The 19,911-nt window shown below is 46.2% G+C and overlaps 1 protein-coding gene across 2 annotated transcripts in view; it reads left to right on the forward strand.

Moving 5' to 3' along the window:
* The window catches only part of LOC135896254 (TBC1 domain family member 5-like), a 144,988-nt gene that overhangs the window by 42,787 nt on the left and 82,290 nt on the right, over nt 1–19,911 (forward strand). For both annotated transcript variants that reach the window (XM_065424612.2, XM_065424611.2), the window contains exons 6-9: nt 6,345–6,447; nt 10,617–10,705; nt 12,750–12,770; nt 12,863–12,913. In XM_065424612.2, coding sequence (XP_065280684.2) covers nt 6,345–6,447; nt 10,617–10,705; nt 12,750–12,770; nt 12,863–12,913 — 264 coding nt within the window. The remainder of the gene's footprint in view (nt 1–6,344; nt 6,448–10,616; nt 10,706–12,749; nt 12,771–12,862; nt 12,914–19,911) is intronic.

A 19,911-nucleotide genomic window follows, 5' to 3' on the forward strand; every position in this document is an offset into this window, starting at 1 on the left:
TTTTCAGCAGAAAACTCATCCACAGGCTGCATTTCTCCCCCTCATCCGCAGGAAAGCACGAGTGCAAAGGCTTTCTGAGAATGGCCGAGAAAATTGCACACCTTCATAGATTTTGCTCTCTCTCTCTCTCTCTTTCATACATGCATAAACATGCACGCACACCTTGTTTGCTTCTGCTCCGTCCCATAGCAATGTCCTGGACTGCCACTGATCCTTTATTAAACTCTTGTGGACAGCAGCACTAAATTTTCTTCTGGGTAACATTGTAACAATCTCAATGATGCAAAACAAATTCTATAATATTGACGCGAAATAAGTTTGCACGTGTTGACACGGGACCCTTAAGGCGAGAACGACGAAGTTTGTGGTTGCGCGCGGGCTCTCCGAGGACCAGCCACCGCTAAAGGCAGACGTTTTTTCCCAATCTGTCGGTGGTGAACTGTTTTAGTTGCGCACAATGCGTTGGCGGGCTAGTTGGTGCGAATCCATGAATACTTTGTTTAGCGCAAAACGGCAGACACAAGAAAGACGACAGGACAAGGCGCTACTCTCAACTGACATCATTTTATTGCGTCACTCCTTTATAGACCACTCAAACCAGAGAAACATGCACAGTGAGCACCATGCGGTGGAGCCACCAACATCCGATCCCAAGAGTGCACTCATGCGACAGAATCCAAAAAACCACATTCAGTGCTGTACAAGGTTAAGGAAGGCACACTAATGCACAGTGACCCCAATGACTGAATGAAAAATGCTTCCGATAACTCTCGGGCGGTGGTGTCACGGCTTATCTTAGAAATACGGCTGCACAACATTGACAGTTTCTGAGGAGCGGAGAACACTACCGGAATTTGGTATCTAGTGGCGACATTCTTTAGATTGTGGGCCACTCTGTGGCAATAGGCACAACTTCAGGCCTTTTCTTTTGTGTGATGCAGTTACTTTTGTGCCGCTTCCCTTGCAGTTTTTGAAGCAAAACCTCCGAGACTGACGTCACCACCACATTGGGTAACCATCAGCCTGCAGCCTATTTAACTGTGCAATGAAACTCATGTTCGCAGAGTGATGACAAGATTTCTTTAAGGAAGATTCTAAACACATCAAAGCAATTGTGCGTATCACAGTTTTTGAGTGCGCAGATGCGTAAGGTAAAAGTTCCTTACGTGCACGTGGCGAGTACATCCAACAGGCGTGGCCTGTTTGTAAGGATAGTGTTAGATATGGAGCTGTTTCCTGCGATTACTTCGAGTTCGCCAAACCACTTCGAGTCGCAGCACAGCTAATTGAGGAATACCGAAGCAGGAAAGCACATTCCAGAGGAGCGGCCGAGCAAACAAGTTTAAGGCAACAAGTTCACGTGCCAACAAGTTCGTGCGCCGCCGGGATTAGCAGGTGGGCCTCGGACAATGGAGCATGAGCAGCCCTCCCCTTCTCCTCGTTAGAAGTGCATTGCCAGTCTGCGAGGCAAGACCGCAGAGAGCCGCCAGGTGTGACACCGCGACACGGGCGCCTACCATTGGCTGAAAGTGGCGTCATCGGAGCGGACTCTCCCATTGGTCAAACATGACGTGACTTACAGTGCTCGAAGGGTTTATAAGAAGCCTTCCAGAGAGACCTGAGCATGCTGGGACATTCCCTGATTCCCTGATTCACCTCTCTCGAACTTCTTGCCGCGGGCCGCAGCGTCCGAGTTGCTGCTGGCCCGTAATGTCTGTACGACTGTTAATTGTCGCTCACGTCCCTGTACATAATGTAGAATAAATCCTCCCAAGTTTTTGGTTTTCATCCCGGAGTCCGTCCTTCAACCCCTACAATAGCTGCAAATCTAAAAACTGGAGTTTACCGTCCCTAGATAGCTCATGTGTGAAAGTTAAACCTTTGCCATTGTCATTGAACAGAGTTAAAATATCAGCTACCGTCACGGAGCATTCGTTGTTAGTCTTGATCAAAAATAACGTACAGCGCAAAGGACAAGGACAGTGATAGACGGCATACACAGCGCTGACTTCCAACAAGATTTTATTGCGTTGCCACATCGTGTGTATATATACAAGAAGAGGTATGCGCAGAAAATGTACGATAGTCACAGGGGGTGTCCTAACAGCAAGTCATTCAACTAAGAACATGGTCACCTGAAAAAATAAAAATTAAGCATTACGATTACTATCTGTTTAGAAACGCGACTTCACCAGGGGTCAGCGCGATTGAGGGCGCACTAACGCACATACTGCCAAGCTTTCTGGTGAAATCAGCTTCCACAATTTCCCTGGTGACCTGTGAGCAGTGTCTCGCTAAAACTTGCGTATCTTCAAAGAATGGCACGCAGCCGCAGTCCCAGCAATGAATGCCCAAGTGGCCTTGTACAGTGCTGCGGACGTTGTTACAGTGCTCTCTTAGTCGATCATTTAAGCACCTGCCCGTCTGTCCTACATATTTACTGCCGCAAGACAGGGGAATTTGGTAGACTACATTAGTTGTGCACGTCACAAACCGTTTTCTGTGCCCGACAGAACAACAACTCTGATGCGATTTAGGCGCGTTTACACGCTTACAGAGCTTTGCCAATTTTCCGGGGCTGAGAAAACGACTGTGATCCCTGCACGCTGCCCAATTTTCTTCAGCCTATGGGATACATCTTGCACATATGGCAGCACTGCAAACCTGCGTCTTTCAGCCTGCTGGTTCCCTGATTGAGTGGGATCATCACGTTCTGTGCGCCTCAGAAGCTGTTCCGCTATGGCTGAAATTAAGGCCGAAGGGTAACCAGCCCAAGAAAGACGATCAACCTGAGCAGCAAGACTATGTTGCATCTGGTGTGGGCACGATTTATTGAGGCTGTTAATGAGACATAACTTTATAATACCTCGTTTAACGAGTTTTGAGTGTGCGGAGTTAAAGGGCAAGAGTGGCTTCTTACTTCTCGGTTCGAAGCACCAGCACACATGTTTGATAGCAAGGCTCAGCCTGAGATCTAGAAAGCGCAAGGAATCATCAATGGGGACCTCATACGTAAGTTCTAGAGGCTCCAGCTCTTTCTTAAAGATATCCAAGACTTCAGAAACAGCAGGCTCAAAAGCGGGATTAGTGCAATCAATAAATATCAGGTAGTCGTCCACAAACCTGCACACCTTGACAACAGAGGACGCGGCTAGGTGACCATGAATATTGTGATCATGATGAGCTAGGTAAATATCACTTATACGCAAGTTTAGCGAGACACTGCTCACAGCTCACCAGGGAAATTGTGGAAGCTGATTTCATCAGAAAACTTGGCAGTATGTGCGTTAGTGCGCCCTCAATCGTGCTGACCCCTGGTGAAGTCGCGTTTCTAAACAGATAGTAATCGTAATGCTTAATTTTTATTTTTTCAGGTGACCATGTTCTTAGTTGAATGACTTGCTGTTAGGACACCCCCTGTGACTATCGTACATTTTCTGCGCATGCCTCTTCTTGTATATATACACAGGATGTGGCAACGCAATAAAATCTTGTTGGAAGTCAGCGCTGTGTATGCCGTCTATCACTGTCCTTGTCCTTTGCGCTGTACGTTATTTTTGATCATGAACTACCAACTAGCCCAAGCAACCACCCTAGTTGTTAGTCTGTTTTATCACAACAAGAAAATCGTCAGCATATCTAAAAATTTGAACCAAGTCATTGTTTAAGGCACTCTTAAGAGCGCGGTCGACAAACGATAAAAAAATATTACAAAGAGCAGGCGCCACACATGAACCAATACACACACCACAATCTAAAGAATGTCGCCGCTAGATACCAAATTCCGGTAGTGTTTTCCGCTCCTCAGAAACTGTCAATGTTGTGCAGCCGTATTTCTAAAACAAGTAAAAGACCTGATTGTGAAAAGAATCACGTGAAGTTTGTAGATTGCAGCGTCGGTGTTGTTTATAAGATTCCCTTGTCATGTGGCAAAGTGTATGTAGGGCAGTCAGGCCGCTGTGTTAACGAGCGCCTTAGAGAACATGAGCGATCCATACCAACAGGCACAGGTTCCCATTTGGCTCAGCATTGTAAAACATGCAAGTGCAAACCCCTGTTTCGTGATACCACGATATTGAAGATAAGCCGTGACACCACCGCCCGAGAGTTATCGGAAGCATTTTTCATTCAGTCATTGGGGTCTCGGTGCATTAGTGTGCCTTCCTTAACTTTGTACAGCGCTGAATTTGGTCTCTTGGATTCTGTCGCATGAGTGCGCTCTTGGGATCGGATGTTGGTGTGTCCACCGCATGGTGCTCACTGCGCATGTTTCTTAAAGCCCCTCAATTTTCCAAAAGTAGCGCCATTCTTAGATCTTTCTGCCACCCCGCTCACCCAGGCGCTTCCTCCTCCACCCCTCCTGTCGCCCCAGCCTCCTCCGCTCCCCCATTGGCCAATCTGTGTCACGTGAAAGCATCCCCCGCGCTTTTGTATGTTTTTTTCTTTCCGGCGCAGAGCAGGCGCTGCGCTTTTGTATATCTTTTCTTTCCAGCGCGCTGCGACCCCCATTCTTGGGCCTACGCGACGAAAGTACGGCAGGCGGTTTGAAGGAGCGCGGTAGTTTTATACAATGTGTTAGGGCTGAGCGCTTAATTGCGATGCCGTGCTGCTGCGCCTACGGTTGCCACAACAGACCCAGTGACGGCAAAAAGCTTTTTGCTTTACCATCCGCCGGGCGCAACGCAAAACGAAGAAAACTGTGGATTCACAAGATCGGGCGGGCTGACTTCGAGCAAGTGGCAAAGAACGCGCGGCTTTGTGAAGTAAGTGCCACGGCTCCTCCAACCTCTTCTTTTGACGCCCGTGTCAAAACGGGCCCGTGTCCAGTGCATTGGGGGCGCGTTAAAGAACCCCAGCTGGAAAAAAGTTAATCCGGAGCCCCCATTATGGCGTGCCTTATGAGATCGTGGTGTTGGGATGTAAAACCCAAGAATCAACTTTTTTTCTGTCTTGTGTGCCTTGACTGTTCCAGTTAACGCAACACTGCTTCCTTGTGAAAACTTACAACGCAAAAGAATACAGACGCACGTAGTATACAGAGATAAAATTAGCACTTCAACAAGAGTGTTGCTGGTGCCAATGAGGGGAGGGGGATAATTATTTTCTGAACCTCTTTCCAGTTGTCCCATCAAGTTCCTTCTTTTTTTTCTACCAAATTCTAACCATTTGCACTGTAATAAATAAATAACGATTTCATATGCTGGTACGTTGTTCAAATTATCTATACCGCCTATGTGTGAAAGCGTTGCTCATGGCCACCACAACCTGTGCATGAGCTACGTACATCTGTAAAAGGCGCGGAACAGAAACGGCCCTGCTGCCAGGCATTGCTAACCGCAGACAGTCGGAATCTCTCACGCGCCGGCCGAACAAAAGCATCCTGCAGGTACGTAAATTAACCTACGAAACCACGTGCACATACTTTCACGCTGTCAAAACCTGAAACTCTGGTAATTACTCGCGTGTCTGAGCACACCGCGTGCTTTTGTCGTGTTTCAGCAACACGAACTTTCAACGTGCGCGCGCTTTACGCCTTAAATGCGCCTTGAATAATAGTGCTTTTCTCTATTTCTTCCGCAAATCCGACACGACATTCTTAAGGCCAGTTACCGACTGACAAAGCAAGATCTAGATTGAAAAAACTGCTCCGCAGGACTCGAACGAACTTTTCCGCGGATTTCCTCCCGTAGCGTGTTAGCCATCGTCTGCTACGGCAGGCCCACCACCGGCGGCGCCACCGTCGAGGCCGCGCCGAGCGGAGGAGGAGGGAAGTGAATAGCGCTACTTTGGGAGATTGAGGGGATTTAATGTTTCTCTGGTTTGTGCGATCTATAAAGCAGTGACGCAATAAAATGATGTCAGTTGAGAGTAGCGCCTTGTCCTGTCGTCTTTCTTGTGTCTGTCGTTTTGCACTAAACAAGGTATTCATGTTTTAGTTGCCATAGCTGGGTGACAATATTTTCTTGTGTGCTTTGTTTTGCATTGCTCTTGTGCTTGTCCTGTGCTATCATTGTTACACTTCCACTTCTCAAGCCCATAGTGCTATTACACTATTCTTTTGTTGGTGATATTATAGCTACTTCTGGCAAGCCAGACCTATTATATAAAACTGCTCTCTGCCTGTAGTAGTCTTTTGAATTGTCAAGATTACAGCCAGTTTACCTTTATAAGTATGGTGTCACTTGATATGTAAAGGCCAAATATAAGAAACATTGGTCAATCTGACATTGTTTTCTCACTTCTGGAACAAACATTTGCCCTATAAAAAGCTGTCTGGTTTGTCAAGCATTCGTGGATGCAGTGCATGTAATTCTTTCTGAGGAGGACTTCCTTTGTTTCTACAGATTTCCAGAAATAGAATTTTTCCAGACATCGGATGTCCAGGCAATGATGGTGAACGTTCTCTTCCACTATGCAAGGCAGCATCCACAGATTTCATACCGTCAGGTTTGTGCTGTTCTCGCAATCATCTTTAGTGGTTCACCATGATTTTCTTGGCGATTTCCTCACTAATTTCCTACTACTTTCCTCAGTTAGTTGCAGCTGCAGGTTTAGAGCTGCACCAGTACACCAGCCTCTGCGATTGGAACATGAACACGCCTAGACATCTTTCGCAACCTGGCGCTGAAATTCTGACTCAAAAGAAAATCATACAGTTATTGTAATGTTCTCCAGAAAACATATTACAACTAATGAAATCAGTATTTCTATATGTAATTATTGATGAGGGTGAAAGATCACGTGGAGTGATTATAAAATGTGCGAAGCGTCTCATTGTGCTGGCTTGCACACAGAAAATTCTTAAGGATGTTCTACTCCATTTACCGAGGCATTAATTAGAGGATTTAGCTGTTATGCTAGTGGTACTCGGTTGAAATCCTGCCGTTGGACAATTTCATTTATGTTTATTTATTAAAGGCAGTCTTTCTTACTGACTTTATCACCGCTTTTCTGTGGCGGGTATTTTTCAAACCTCTTTCGTGGGCTGATCCTGGAGATAGTTCAAAGCCATGCCCGCACAATTACAACACTTTCAGGTTTGAGCTCTGATATTCTTTTGCACCTTTAATAGTCTGAGAACAATTAAGATAAAAGACATGCGCGGTAAGTGTTATGTTTCATGACATTTTTCGGGCTGCTATTCTCAAAATTTGGAGAAATATTTTGGTAAAGAATTTAAGACCTGGTATGTTTAACGTTAGTGATAGAATAGAGTAGCAATATAATCTGTAAATGCAGCATGACATGTAGCATGGCATGGCATACAGCATGCATACGAGGGTTGGTCTAGAAATAAGGTTCCTAAAGGGGTACGGCTACACGGGCAGGTGTGAGGCGAAATCTGGCAACACAGCTGTGCGCAGCTGTTCCCCCACTCTCGACTCCCCCTGGCCACGCTTTGCTGCGCCACTCATTCTTGATTCAGCAGACGTCCAATAGGGAGGTTCCCATTGTTGATCCTGCCAAGTGCGAGATTCATTCTGTAATTTAATTTTTGGCACGCCAAAGGGACTCCACCCATGGACATTCATCATCAGTTGACAGAGGTGTATAGCGACAAGTGTATGTCCATTCAACACGTCCGAAAGTAGTGCAGGGAGTTTAGTGCCAGTTGGAAGAAAGTCCACAATGAAGAATGCAGTGGAAGATCGTCAGTTTTGGAGGCGGTTATCCAGATGGTCCAACCCGAAGGGCTTCAAAACAGGAGTATCACCGTCTGTGAACTTGTTGCTCAGATTCCTGAGAGTTCTTATGATACAGTGGAGAGCTTTGACTGAAAAATTGGGGTATCACAAGTGTTGTACTCGATGGGTACTGCGGCTATTGACATCAGACCACAAGGAGAAACGCCTTGGCTGTGCTCGCCAGTTTCTTCAAAAGTGTCAAGAAGATAAGGAAGGATTGTTGGGCTCCATTGTTACGGGACACAACATGTGGGTGTTTCATTTCACTCCTGAAATGAAACAAAAATCCAAACAGTGGCGTCACCCAGATTCACCAGTCACAAAGAAGTTCAAACAAACTCCTTCTGCTGGCAAAGTCATGGCCAGTGTTTTTTGGGATCGTAAGGGGATACTGATGATTGATTTCATGGAATGTGGGACAACAATCAACTCAGACAGTTATTGTGCAACACTAAGAAAACTCAGGCGAGCTATCCAGAACCGCCGGCGAGGACGACTGGCAGCCAGTGTAACAGTGCTTCACGACAACGCCCGACCTCACGTCTCCCGTCAAACCCAGGAACTTTTAACAAACTTTGGGTGGACTGTCATGCCCCACCCACCGTACAGTCCAGACCTCGCGTCTAATGATTATCACTTGTTCCCAGAGTTAAAGGAACATTTGAGTGGCCAACGCTTCCGGAGCGATGATGACGTCAAAGAAAGAGGTGAAACGCTTTCTCAACGGGTTGGCGGCAGAGTTCTACGACATTGGGATACAGAAATTGAAGCACCGTCTACAAAAAATGCATAGAAAATATGCCGATTATGTAAAAAAAAAAATAGAGCAATGTTTCATCTTTCAAATGATGTAAATTTCTATGAGAATAAACAATGTTGTCTATTTCTAAAATTTTTGGGAACCTTATTTCTGCATCAACCTTCATATATACCTAAATATATGTGGAGCCTCATGGCAACACCAACAACGACGAAAATTCACTTGAACTGTCCATATAATTGCTATTGCAATAGAACTACATTGGTATAACCAATCCGGCCTCAAATTTCAAATTTTTTTATTCGTTATACAAGTAAAACTCCCGTTGAAACAAAGCATGGACCAGCCAAACTTTGCTTTTATGTCATTTTACCATATACTTCGCTATATTTCGGGACAAACACAACTTGGTAACTAAGCGTCAGTACGTTTTCCCGAAAAATATGTCAACACAGCTAGCTTTGCTTGAACAAAAAAAAACTAATTCTAAATCATTTTGAGGAACGTTTGCTAACATTGGGAGTAGTTGTTGACTTTTCAAAAGCCTTCGATTCTATAAATCATGATCTCTTGCTTAGTAGGTTAAACCACTGTGCTATACGTGGCATTGCACTTGTCTTGATTAGGCTTATCTTGGTCATAGACAGCAGTTTGTACGAGTAAATAGCTTTAAATCTGAAGTTCGGTTGGTCAAGGTAGGTGTACCTCAGGGCAGTATTTTAGGGCCCCTCCTCTTCAATATCTTTATTAACAATTTAGTAAACATTGATGTTGATACGCGTTACATAATCTATGCTGATGACACTATGTTATTCTTTTTATCTAACCGCTCTGCCGAATTGATTACAAGAGCTAATGCAGTTTTGAATAAACTATACACATGGTCACTTGACAACGGTTTGACTATTATTTGCGAAAAACTAAGGCGGTGTTATTTCGCACTAAGAACACGCAAATTACTCTAGAGGAAGATTTGCTAATGAACAATTCTAAAATTGAACTTGTAAATTCGGTAAAATCGCTAGGTATATTTTTTGATCATACTATGACCTGGCATAGTCATATAGATTTTCTTGCTAGTAAGCTTTCACAAATCACTGGAATTTTTTATTCTTTGAGCTGTCTTCCTTGCTGTATTAAATGCTTGATATACAATTCACTTTTTCTCAGCCCTTTAAATTGTTGTTTCTTGTCTGGGCTACCACTTCTGAAACAAATATCAACAGGCCATACATACTGCAAAAGAAGGCTCTTCGCGCTATTTGTAATAAACCATACGATTTCCGTTCAGCATATTTATTTCATAAGCTTAAGACTCCGAAAGTACAGGCCCTTTTAAAGTATTGCTTAGGGCTTGCGTATAAAAATGAACAGAAAAAAAAGCAAGAACTACATTACATCTATGGCTAACTTGGAGCTACACGAAACTCCATACAGTACAAGAAAGCCAGAGTACTGGCACGTACCAAAATCGCGCGCAAACTATGGATCACAAATGCTGTGCTCCAGGCTACCTCGGTTATTCAATGATCTTATAGTTAATAAAATTGGTATTATGACTTGTTCTCCTCCTGATATTCTTGATGTTTTCTCTCATATGTGAGTTGTACAATGCCTATATGCTTATCAAGTGCAGTGAGATTTTATTGAGTTTTTTGCTTGCGTGCTCACATCTTGCTTTTGTTGTTTTTTCTTTCTTTTTCTTCCTTGCTTGATTTGCGATGCGTATGCATGATATGTTGTAGTGCTTGAATTTGTATGTGCTTGGGAAAACTGTATTTATGCTCTGCTGCTCCCTTTTCTTTTGTTTTAAGGGTATTTGGGGCTGGTCAAGCTGCTACGAGCAGCTTTTTTTTCCCTGCTTTACCCCTGCAAGGCTGTATTTAGTTTTTGTGAAAATAAAGCATACACACATACATATACACGTTCAATATAACGAGGTTTGGTCGTAATAGTGCGAGTCATAATGAACCTCACTGCCTTGATGACCACTTAATTTAATGCGCTGATCACTGTGGGCACTCTGCCATAGGTAGTAACATTTAGATGACCATCACATTCACTTCACTTTTTTTTTCTGTAGCTTTCTTTACCAGTGAAATATTGTGTGCAGTAAAGTCAAATTGCATTGTCTCCCTATGCATGTAACATTTCATTTTTGTTCATCTAAGGGTATGCATGAGCTTCTTGCTCCAATCATCTTTGTACTGCACAATGATCAGCAGGCATTTCTGCATGCCCTGGAGCTGGACTATATCAGGTGAGTTAATGTCTCGCCTAGGAGCTGACCATGCTGTACAGTTGACTGTTAATTTGTTTAAATTTTAGACATGAGTTTCTTAAAATTGCCATCGAAAGATTCGCAGCCATGTGACTAAAGCAGATATACTATAAACATTTCATTAAATTGCAGCTGTGGGAGCTTCTGTAGTGTGGGCTAGGGTGATAACTTACAGTACATTATCACTTTTCTTACACTCATATAACTGAGACAGCAATTTCATGTATAAACTACAAATCAGCATGTTACTTTTGCACACTTTAAATACTCTGCTAGCTTCAGTTTACAAAATTGCAATACATACTTGCTTTTGTTGTGAAATTAGAGCTGTAAACAAATTTAGGTCTTTTTGTTTCTCCCATTTTCATAATTTTTTTTTTAATATTTGAAAGCCTGAATTAGAAGGTATTGCCAGAGAGCTCCTAGAAAGTGTTTTCTGTGTGCATGTGTGTGTGTGTGTTATGTAGCAAATTGACATGTTGGGACATACAGTCGAACCCGACTATATCGAACCCGTTTACATCGAATTATTCCATATATCGAACAATTTCTGGACACGGTATAGTTACAATGAGTATATATAGCAAAAATTGCGCATACATCGAACAAAACTAGTAGCGACTCCCGATATATCGAACATCAAGCAGCGGAAAGTGCCCCCAGAAGTTGGCTTTCCCTCGCGGTGAAGGGAAAACCCAGCGGCACGGCTCCATCCAACCGCTCTCCCTACGTGACCGCGCTACCTCGGAGCTGCCGCCACCCGCCTACAAAAAATGATCCTGGCTCGCCCGCCCGCAGCGCTTGCTCAGACAGCCAATCAGACGCTCTTGTGCCCTCGTCGTGCAAGATGGCGAAAGTGCGAGTTGTCTCGCTGCTTATCTGATTCATTGTGTGTGCCTTCTCCCGCAGTGTTGCCGTGATGAAGCGGCAGAATTTGCCTTTCGTCGTGAAGCTCGAAATCATAAACCGGGTCGAACGCGGTGACAAGTCGGATGTCCCCGCAACGTACAAGATTCGGAGGTGTACTCTCGGCATGATCTTGAAGGGGGAAATTAGGGCTAAAGCGGCCTAACTCGCGACCCGGTGCCCGTAGTGCTCGTGGCGCCCGACGCGTACGCACGGCCGTGTACGAGTGGTTCATCCAAAATAGCTTCAGCCGTACCGACTTCCGCGTGCTCGGTGATGACTGTAAATTCTGAATAATGCGACGAAGCCGTTGTCGTTGTTGCCGAAGTTTGGAGCGAGCTGTCAGAATTTCCGGAAGCTGTTGACGAATCAACGGTGGACGAGTTTGTGAGCGCAAATGATGGTGTCGCGACCACGGGAGAGCCCGGAAACGAAGACTACATTGCCGACATCGTGCCGAGCACAAGTGAAAATGGGCACAACGAGGAAAGCAACGACCGTCTTTGGCCCACATCCTCCAAAGTCCGGTGCTTCTGCGCGAATGCGGAATGTTGCGGCCTCAGCTGCTCCTACTCCTTAGACAACGTACGTGGGGAAGTGCGTGCCTCGCACGCAGCGAAATTGCCCAAGCACAAGAAAATGCAGGACTGTTTCGTGCGAAACGAAGCTAGTTTCATCAATAAAGTGATTTCATATATGGTATGTGCTTTTATGACATCCAATTATTTAGCAGGCTTATATTGTATTATGCTCTATATGGAACTGATAGGCGTTTTTTTACGAGTTCGATATAGCCAGGTTCGACTGTATAAGGTTATGCTTCATTTTGTTTGGACGTTAACATACCTCATGCAATTCGACAGTTGCCACTCTTTCAATATTGTCTGAATGAGCAGCCGTGCAGCCAAACACATCTGAATCAGCAAGCAGTTTTTGGTGCTGTAGAATGCTGCATGTGTTTGCCAGAATGAGACAGCAAGTCTGAATTATGATGGGACAGGATGACTGAATTTTTGTAGAACGAATATGTGAACTAACATTCGAACAAACCAGTTTTATGACTCTGGCATATGTGTAATTGTTGATGTGAATCATTTTTTCGCCTGTTTGTTTTCAGGGAGTTCCAAGATGCACTGAGGTGAGTTCTTTGTTAGGCCTTTTGCATGAAATGTTTTCTTGTCGCCTGCACCATCCTGTCAAAGTCAGTGGACTTTATTTTTATTTCTGCAGGGATGACATCAGGGAGCTTCTCAATCCGGACTACACTGAGCATGACGCCTTGTAAGAATTGCTCCTGCATTTGTCTTGTTATAGGCAGCGCAAGATGAATACCTGGTCATAATTTCTGGGTAGCTGATGCTGAGTCCAGCTGTGTTCAAAAAGTAAAATCGTTACTATTTGAACATAGTTTTACTTAGCATCAGCTACCCAGCAATTGTGACCAGCTATTTGTTTTTGTTCAGATAAAAAAAAAGAAGGTATTATGCTAGAACATGACATTTGGTGAATAAATCTGCTAGCTTCAGCACTGGTAAAAATGACTAGCAAAAACATTCATTAAGAGGGGCAGGAAACATTTGTTTGCTTCGAAAGATGGCATGAATTCTTGTCTGCAACCTCACTTATACTCAATAATTCACAATCAGTACAGCGAATTCTGAAATCCATTCTTGCGTGCCTCATAATTCATAATCATAATTCATATTTCCAGTGGTTGACACTTACCACATTGCATTGTCAGCAAAATTGTAAAAATCATCCATGAATAATTGCCAATAATGCATCCAATAATGGCAAATCAACATCCAGGGTTGCCATAGGTACAGCTCTGTCTGTCCCAAGAGTTTCTGTTAACTTCAGATAATCAGAATAGTCAACATATACTTGAGGCTGGTTACCTGTAACTGTAACATTGTAGCATGACAGGAAACTGGGTCCGTTAACCTTATAAACTCAGTAGCTTGGCATTATAAACTCGGTAGCTTGGCACAGTAGCTTGGCATTCGCAGTGGTCGCCCAGCTATCTGTCGTGACGTCACACGCCGCACACAGGCGGGCGATAACAGCACATGCCTCTTTTTCAAGCACAGGAACATTGGCACATACATGGTACAGAATATGTTATACTCGCAAAAACAAAACAGCAAACCACTCAAAGTCCAGTCGTGTGGATTTCTTCACCACACAGGAACATTTGCAAATTCAAGGTAGAGAACATATTTTGTACTAGAAAAACACTAAACACCAAAGCACTACTCATCAATGCCCAGTCGGATGGGTTTCTTCACCACTCTACCAAACCGCGTTACAGTGGGAGTGGGGTCACTATTGGCCACAGCGCGAGTTGGAGGCACCGCTGAATCTGTTGCAGTCGCGCCATCTGGGCTATAAGTCAATTGTGCCGCGCTCGTCTGCTCTGCGTTTTCTGGAAATTCGTAAATTTCCATGTGCGCCCTTTCTTTTGGGAGGTGGTTAAGCATTCTCCTGTTTTAGCGGAGGTCAACGGCGTCGTCTGTTCGTACTACAAATGACCGCGGTTTCAGTGCTCGTGCGAGGACTGTGGCCTTGGATTGCATGTCTGTCACCCAGACCAGGTCACCTGCTTCTAGCTCGGGAAGCCGTCTGGCACAATGGCGTCGGTTGTAGTAGCAGCATTGCCACCGCCTCACCGTCCGGTTGCTGGTCACGACTTTCGGACTGCTTTTTCCCGGATTTCGATGACCTGGTAGCATTGGGACTCTTGTCCTCAGTCGCCCACCCATAAGTATTTCCGCAGGACTGACCCCAAGAATGCCGGGCGTCGCCCTGTAAGCCAACAATGCCAGATGAAGGTCTTTAGACTTTAGAAGGAGGTGCTTAACCATCTGAACCATTTGCTATACTTCCCCGTTGCCCTGCGGGTGCCTCGGACTCACGGTGACATGGCAAAACCCATAGGACATAGCGAACTGTTCAAACTCGGTTGCCACGAACTGAGGACCGTTGTCGGTCACCATGCACTCAGGGATTCCATGCCTAGAAAAAAATACTTTTCAGTCTATCAATGACCGTTCCCGACTTTGTGGAAGGAAGAATGGCTACCTCAGGGTAACGTGAAAGATAATCCACGGCGACAAGATATGCCTGGCCGTTGATTACGCACATATCTACTCCCACTCTCTCCCAAGGAAACGATGGTGTTGCTGTTGCTATCATGGGCTCGGCTAGTTGCTGGGCATGTTATGCGCAAACAGTGCACTGATTCACGAACTGTGCCAGTTCGGTGCTCAATCCTGGCCACCAGACAGAACCTTTAGCAACATTGCAACAACGCACGATACCCTGGTGCCCATCATGCAGTCTGCACAGCACTTCTGTTCTTAGAGACTGTGGGATTACAAGCCTTGTTACTTTCAACAAGAGACCATCAATTATGCTAAGACATGCTCTATCTTGCCAGTAAGGCATGAGAAAAGAAGGAACATTCGGTTTCCTTGGCCAATAGGTTTTGCACAGTCTGCGCAGCTGTTTGCAAACGGGATCATCAGTTTGACATTCTTTTACTCTTGATAAAAAATTGTCCCCCATTTCCAAGCCAAGCAAACACGCTTTTCAACACTGTGATATCTGACACACTCAAGCCTTTTTTCAGAATCGCTGCCTGCTACAAAAGGGTGTCGGCTGTGACTAGCGATTTGCTGGGAACGTACTGGACCGTGAAAAGACAGCACATTAGGTGTAGCCGGAAGCGTTTAATTCGAGGGGGCATATCATCAATGGCCATCTGGCCCAGTAAAGACACTAAAGGCTTGTGATCAGTTTCAAAGGTAACGTTTAGGCCACGGATGTACTCGTCAAATCTTTCAGCTGCCCACGTCGGTGCTAGCGCTTCTTTTTCTATCTGGGAGTATCGCCGTTCTGTGTTCGTAAGAGAACGAGACACGAAAGCTATTGGTCTACGGTGACCGTCTTTCTGCGTTTGAAAAAGGACAGCTCCCAGTCCGAAAGAGGATGCGTCCGCTGAAAGGATTGTAGGAAGCATTGCATCGTACATGGCCATACACTGCGCAGAACGAATTAGCCCTTTCAACTCGTTCAGCGCTTTTGCTTGGTCACACCCCCAGACCCATTTGCTATCTTTGTGCAAAAGTGCACGCATCGGAGTGGTAGTTTGCGCCAGGTGAGGCAAAAAGCGACCTAGGTGATTGGCCATGCCGAGCAAGCTTCTCAGTTCGGTGACATTTTTCGGAGCGTTTAGATTCTTAATAGCGATGACCTTCGCTGGATCAGGCTCAATTCCATTCTCATTCAGAATATGGCCCAAAAATCTCAGTTTATTAACGCCAAACAGGCACTTTTCTTTGTTCAGAGTCATGTTTGCACTAGCTAGGCGTTGCATAACATCAGCTAAACGTTCGTCAGGCTGGGCTTTCATATTACCGAACACTAAAATGTCATCCATGACGTTGACAACACCTGGCAGGCCACATAGGATTTGGGACATCCTTTTCTGGAAATACTCCGGAGCGGATGTAATTCCGAATGGTAGTCTGGTAAAATAGTACCTCCCGAATAGAGTCAAGAACATAGTTAATTCTTCAGAGTCCCTACGTAGTCGGACTTGATGGAACCCCGAGAAGGTGTCAAGCTTCGAAAACCATTTCGCACCCGCCAGAGAGCCTAATGCTTGATCGACCGTAGGTAGCGTGAAGCGCTCACGACTGACGCACTTATTTAACTTTGTGAGGTCGACGCATACTCTCAGTTCCCCCAACTGTTTCGTTACCAGGACTATTCCTGCGCACCAATCCATGGGGCCGTCTACCTTTCTAATCATTCCCATGCGCACGAGTCTCTCGATTACATGCTTTAGCCTTTCCATGAGCGGAATCGGTACTCACCGCGGAACGGTTATGGCATGTGGAATTGCGCCTGGTTGTAGCCTGATAGCGTATTCTCCTGGGATAGTGCCTAGGCTACGACCCATGCGTGGAAAGAGTGTCTCATACTGTTGCTTGTCTGCAGTAAGCGAGTCGGCAAATTTAACGATACCTAAAGGCTCTAGGGCTGGCAGCCCGAGAAGTACGTCGCGAAGAGGGGTAACGACATAGCACGTTTGTCGGGCAGTCCTCTGTTTCCACGTAATCTCAGCGACAAATTTGCCTAGAACGTTGAGCTTGTTCCCTCCAGCCCCCTGTAGTACCTCGTCTGCATTATCCAGGTGGGTGGGCAATCCTGGAAATGTAGAAGGTAGAACTGACACTTCCGCACCCGAATCACCTTTAGCAAGGATAGGCACAGAGTTTATCAGAACCTGCACATAGCGCGCTTTCCCGGCCGCGTCAATCGCGCCAATGAAAGTTTCTCTGGTACCATGTTCGGCAGCCGAGACGCGTACCTTTCTTTGCGCTGACCCAACTTTCTTGAGGCAGGCTTTCACAAAATGTCCTTTGTTACCACAGTAGTGGCACTTGGAAGCTTTGGCTGGGCACGTCGACCTCGGATGCGCGTCGCCGACGCAGTAGGAGCACCGTCCCTCTTTGTGCTGCGGGCGTTTCTGGTGGCCTACGGCGTCTACGATGGCGCCTTGGTCCTGAAGTTCTGGTGGGCTCCCGATGTGGACATTCTCCGGTCAAAGGCTCTGCTGCTGCTGACGCACGGTTTCCTTAGGCGAGCCTTGGCCAGCGCCGTAGCCAATGTCAGCTGCGGATCCATCTGCAAGGCCTCGGATAGTTGCACGTTCCGGAGCCCGACAACAAACCTGTCCTGGATGAGTCCCTTCTTCATATCCCCAAAGTCGCAGCGGTCTGCCAGCACGTGAAGAGCGGTTGTGAACTGATCCACCGACTCTTCTGGCCGTTGCTGGCGTTTGTGAAAGCAGGCAATTTCATAAACAATGTTCCGCTCTTTGACGAAATGACTGTCGAGCTTCTGCTTGACGACATTGTAACTTTTTGCTTCATCGTCGGTCAGCTCAAATGTAGCAAGGCCTTCGCGGGCTTGGCGTCCCATTGTGTAAAGTAGCGTGCGTACCTGGGCCTCTCCCAAACGCTCGTTGAAAGCTGTGGCGAAGCAGTAGTCATCGAAGTGGTCGATCCACACCGGCTAATCTGATGTTTTGTCAAAGTCCAGCGGTGGTGGCTGCTGGAGCCCCGGAATCACCATTGCGGGCTTGTTTGCCATTTTCTGGAAATGCTGCGGTCCACAGCCTCAGCGAAATAGTTGACCACACCCCACTCCTGACACCATGTGGTGACACGGCACACGAGCCCGACGCGTATGCGTGTTGGAAGGAACAGTCAACAAGCCGCACTCTAGGTGACGAAAGAAAAAGCCCCCGTCTTTATTGAGCTGGCCGATAATATACACTCGGGGGGGGGGGGGGTCACGTGTTACAAGTAGCTTGGCATTCGCAGTGGTCGCCCAGCTATCTGTTGTGACGTCACATGCCGCACCCAGGCAGGCGCTAACAGAACAGCCTGCACATACAATGATCCAGCGGGTGCCCTTGGGAGAATGTGGGAATTGGCCTATGAGGTCAATGCCTATTTGCTCAAAGGGGGACCTGGGTGGCACCGCAGGCTGTAAGGAACCGGCTGGAGCTGCAGTAGGTCTCTTGTGACTTTGACACTCGGCGCAAGTGGCTACGTATGTCTCCGTTGCCTTGTGCATTTGAGACCAGTAAAATCTTTCTTTGGCACGATGGAGTGTCCGCTTGGACCCTAAATCACCTGAAGTTGGATCATCGTGCACGACGCACAAAACAGAAGAGTGGAAGGCTTCTGGCACCACCATAAGAAGCCGTGCACCTGTCGCAGAGAAATTCTCCTTGTACAGCAGTCCATCTCGAACACAAAAACTACATGATGTCGACTCTTTAGCAGCAGAGAAAACTGGCTCTAAACTCAGATCATCACGTAGCTCTCTTGGTGGTCAAAACTGTCGGCGTTGCATTCCGTTGTACTAAGAGGCATCCGGGAAAGGCAATCGGCATCAGTATGTCGTCGGCCAGGATACAGTGAAGCTGTACTCTTGCAGATGCAGGGCCCATTGTGCAAGGCATCCAGATGGATCGCGAAGATTCACGAGCCAGCACAAAGAATGATGATGGGTGATGATCGTAATGTGACGACCATACAGGTATGACCAAAATCGCTACACCACAAAAATAACAGCAAGACATCCCTGCTCAGTCTCCGTGTAGTTACGCTCGGGTTCGCTTAAACTGACTTGCGTAGGCGATGACATGTTCTTTGTCATCCAAGCGTTGAACCAGAACAGCACCAAGACCTACACCACTCGCTTCTGTGTGGACTTCTGTTGGTGTGAAAGGATTGAAGCGTTGGAGGATAGGTCACGATGTCAGCAGAAACTTTAGCTGTCGAAAGGAAGCAGAACAATCAGGCGTCCTCTCAAAAGCAGCGTCCTTGTGCAGAAGGCTTGTCAAGGGATATGCGACATCAGCAAATTGAGGAATGAACTGCCTAAAATAGGAGCAGAGCCCTTTGAGCAGTGCCGCTCAAAGCCTTCATTTCCGCCAGCGAGCATGGCGTATCTGTCATGATCGTCATATTCTCTGTGCCCTGAATAAGTGGTACAGTACCTCTCCGCCGAATAAGAAGTGCGGTGCTGCCGCTCGTTGAAGCGAGGCCGGTTTGTGGGTTCAGACGGAAGCACAGCTCTATAATCGTCCATGTTCGCTGCATTAATAGAGGGTTTCCATGACACAGGTGATAGTCCGGGCTCGTTGCCTCAAGAGTTGCCGCTACCACAACGGCCGATTTCGTGGCACCAGAGGAGCTCTTCCCAGACTATCTGTTGTATCGCCGACAACAGATCGGATGGTGTGCTCGCGTCAACGCAGGCCATTGTCGGCACATTAGCGAAATGGCCAAATTTTGGTGCCACGCAATGTATCTTCAGTGCTTCAAACGTATGGCAATGTTGGATTACATTGGCCGCAGATGTCAGGTTTTCTTTGGCTATCAAGAACTGGTATACATCTTCAGCTATGCCCTTAAGATGACCCACCTTATCTTTATTGGACATACTAGAATCCACGAGTCTACATAGCTTGAGGACCTCTTCTATGTACATAGTACAAGTCACGCTAGAGAGTTGGGCCCTTTGGGCAGGGTCTGTTCACCTCTCTTTTTCCTCCTTACGAAGTCACCAAAGCACTTCTTCAGTTCTTGGACAAACGTACCCCGGTTGTAAGCATGTTCTCGTGGTTGTCGTACCACCTGAGAGCAGAATTCGTGAGCAAGAACACAACATTCGAAAGGTGAGCGGCGGAATCT

Source organism: Dermacentor albipictus, chromosome 4 (assembly GCF_038994185.2).
Source record: "Dermacentor albipictus isolate Rhodes 1998 colony chromosome 4, USDA_Dalb.pri_finalv2, whole genome shotgun sequence".
NCBI lineage: Eukaryota > Metazoa > Arthropoda > Arachnida > Ixodida > Ixodidae > Dermacentor > Dermacentor albipictus.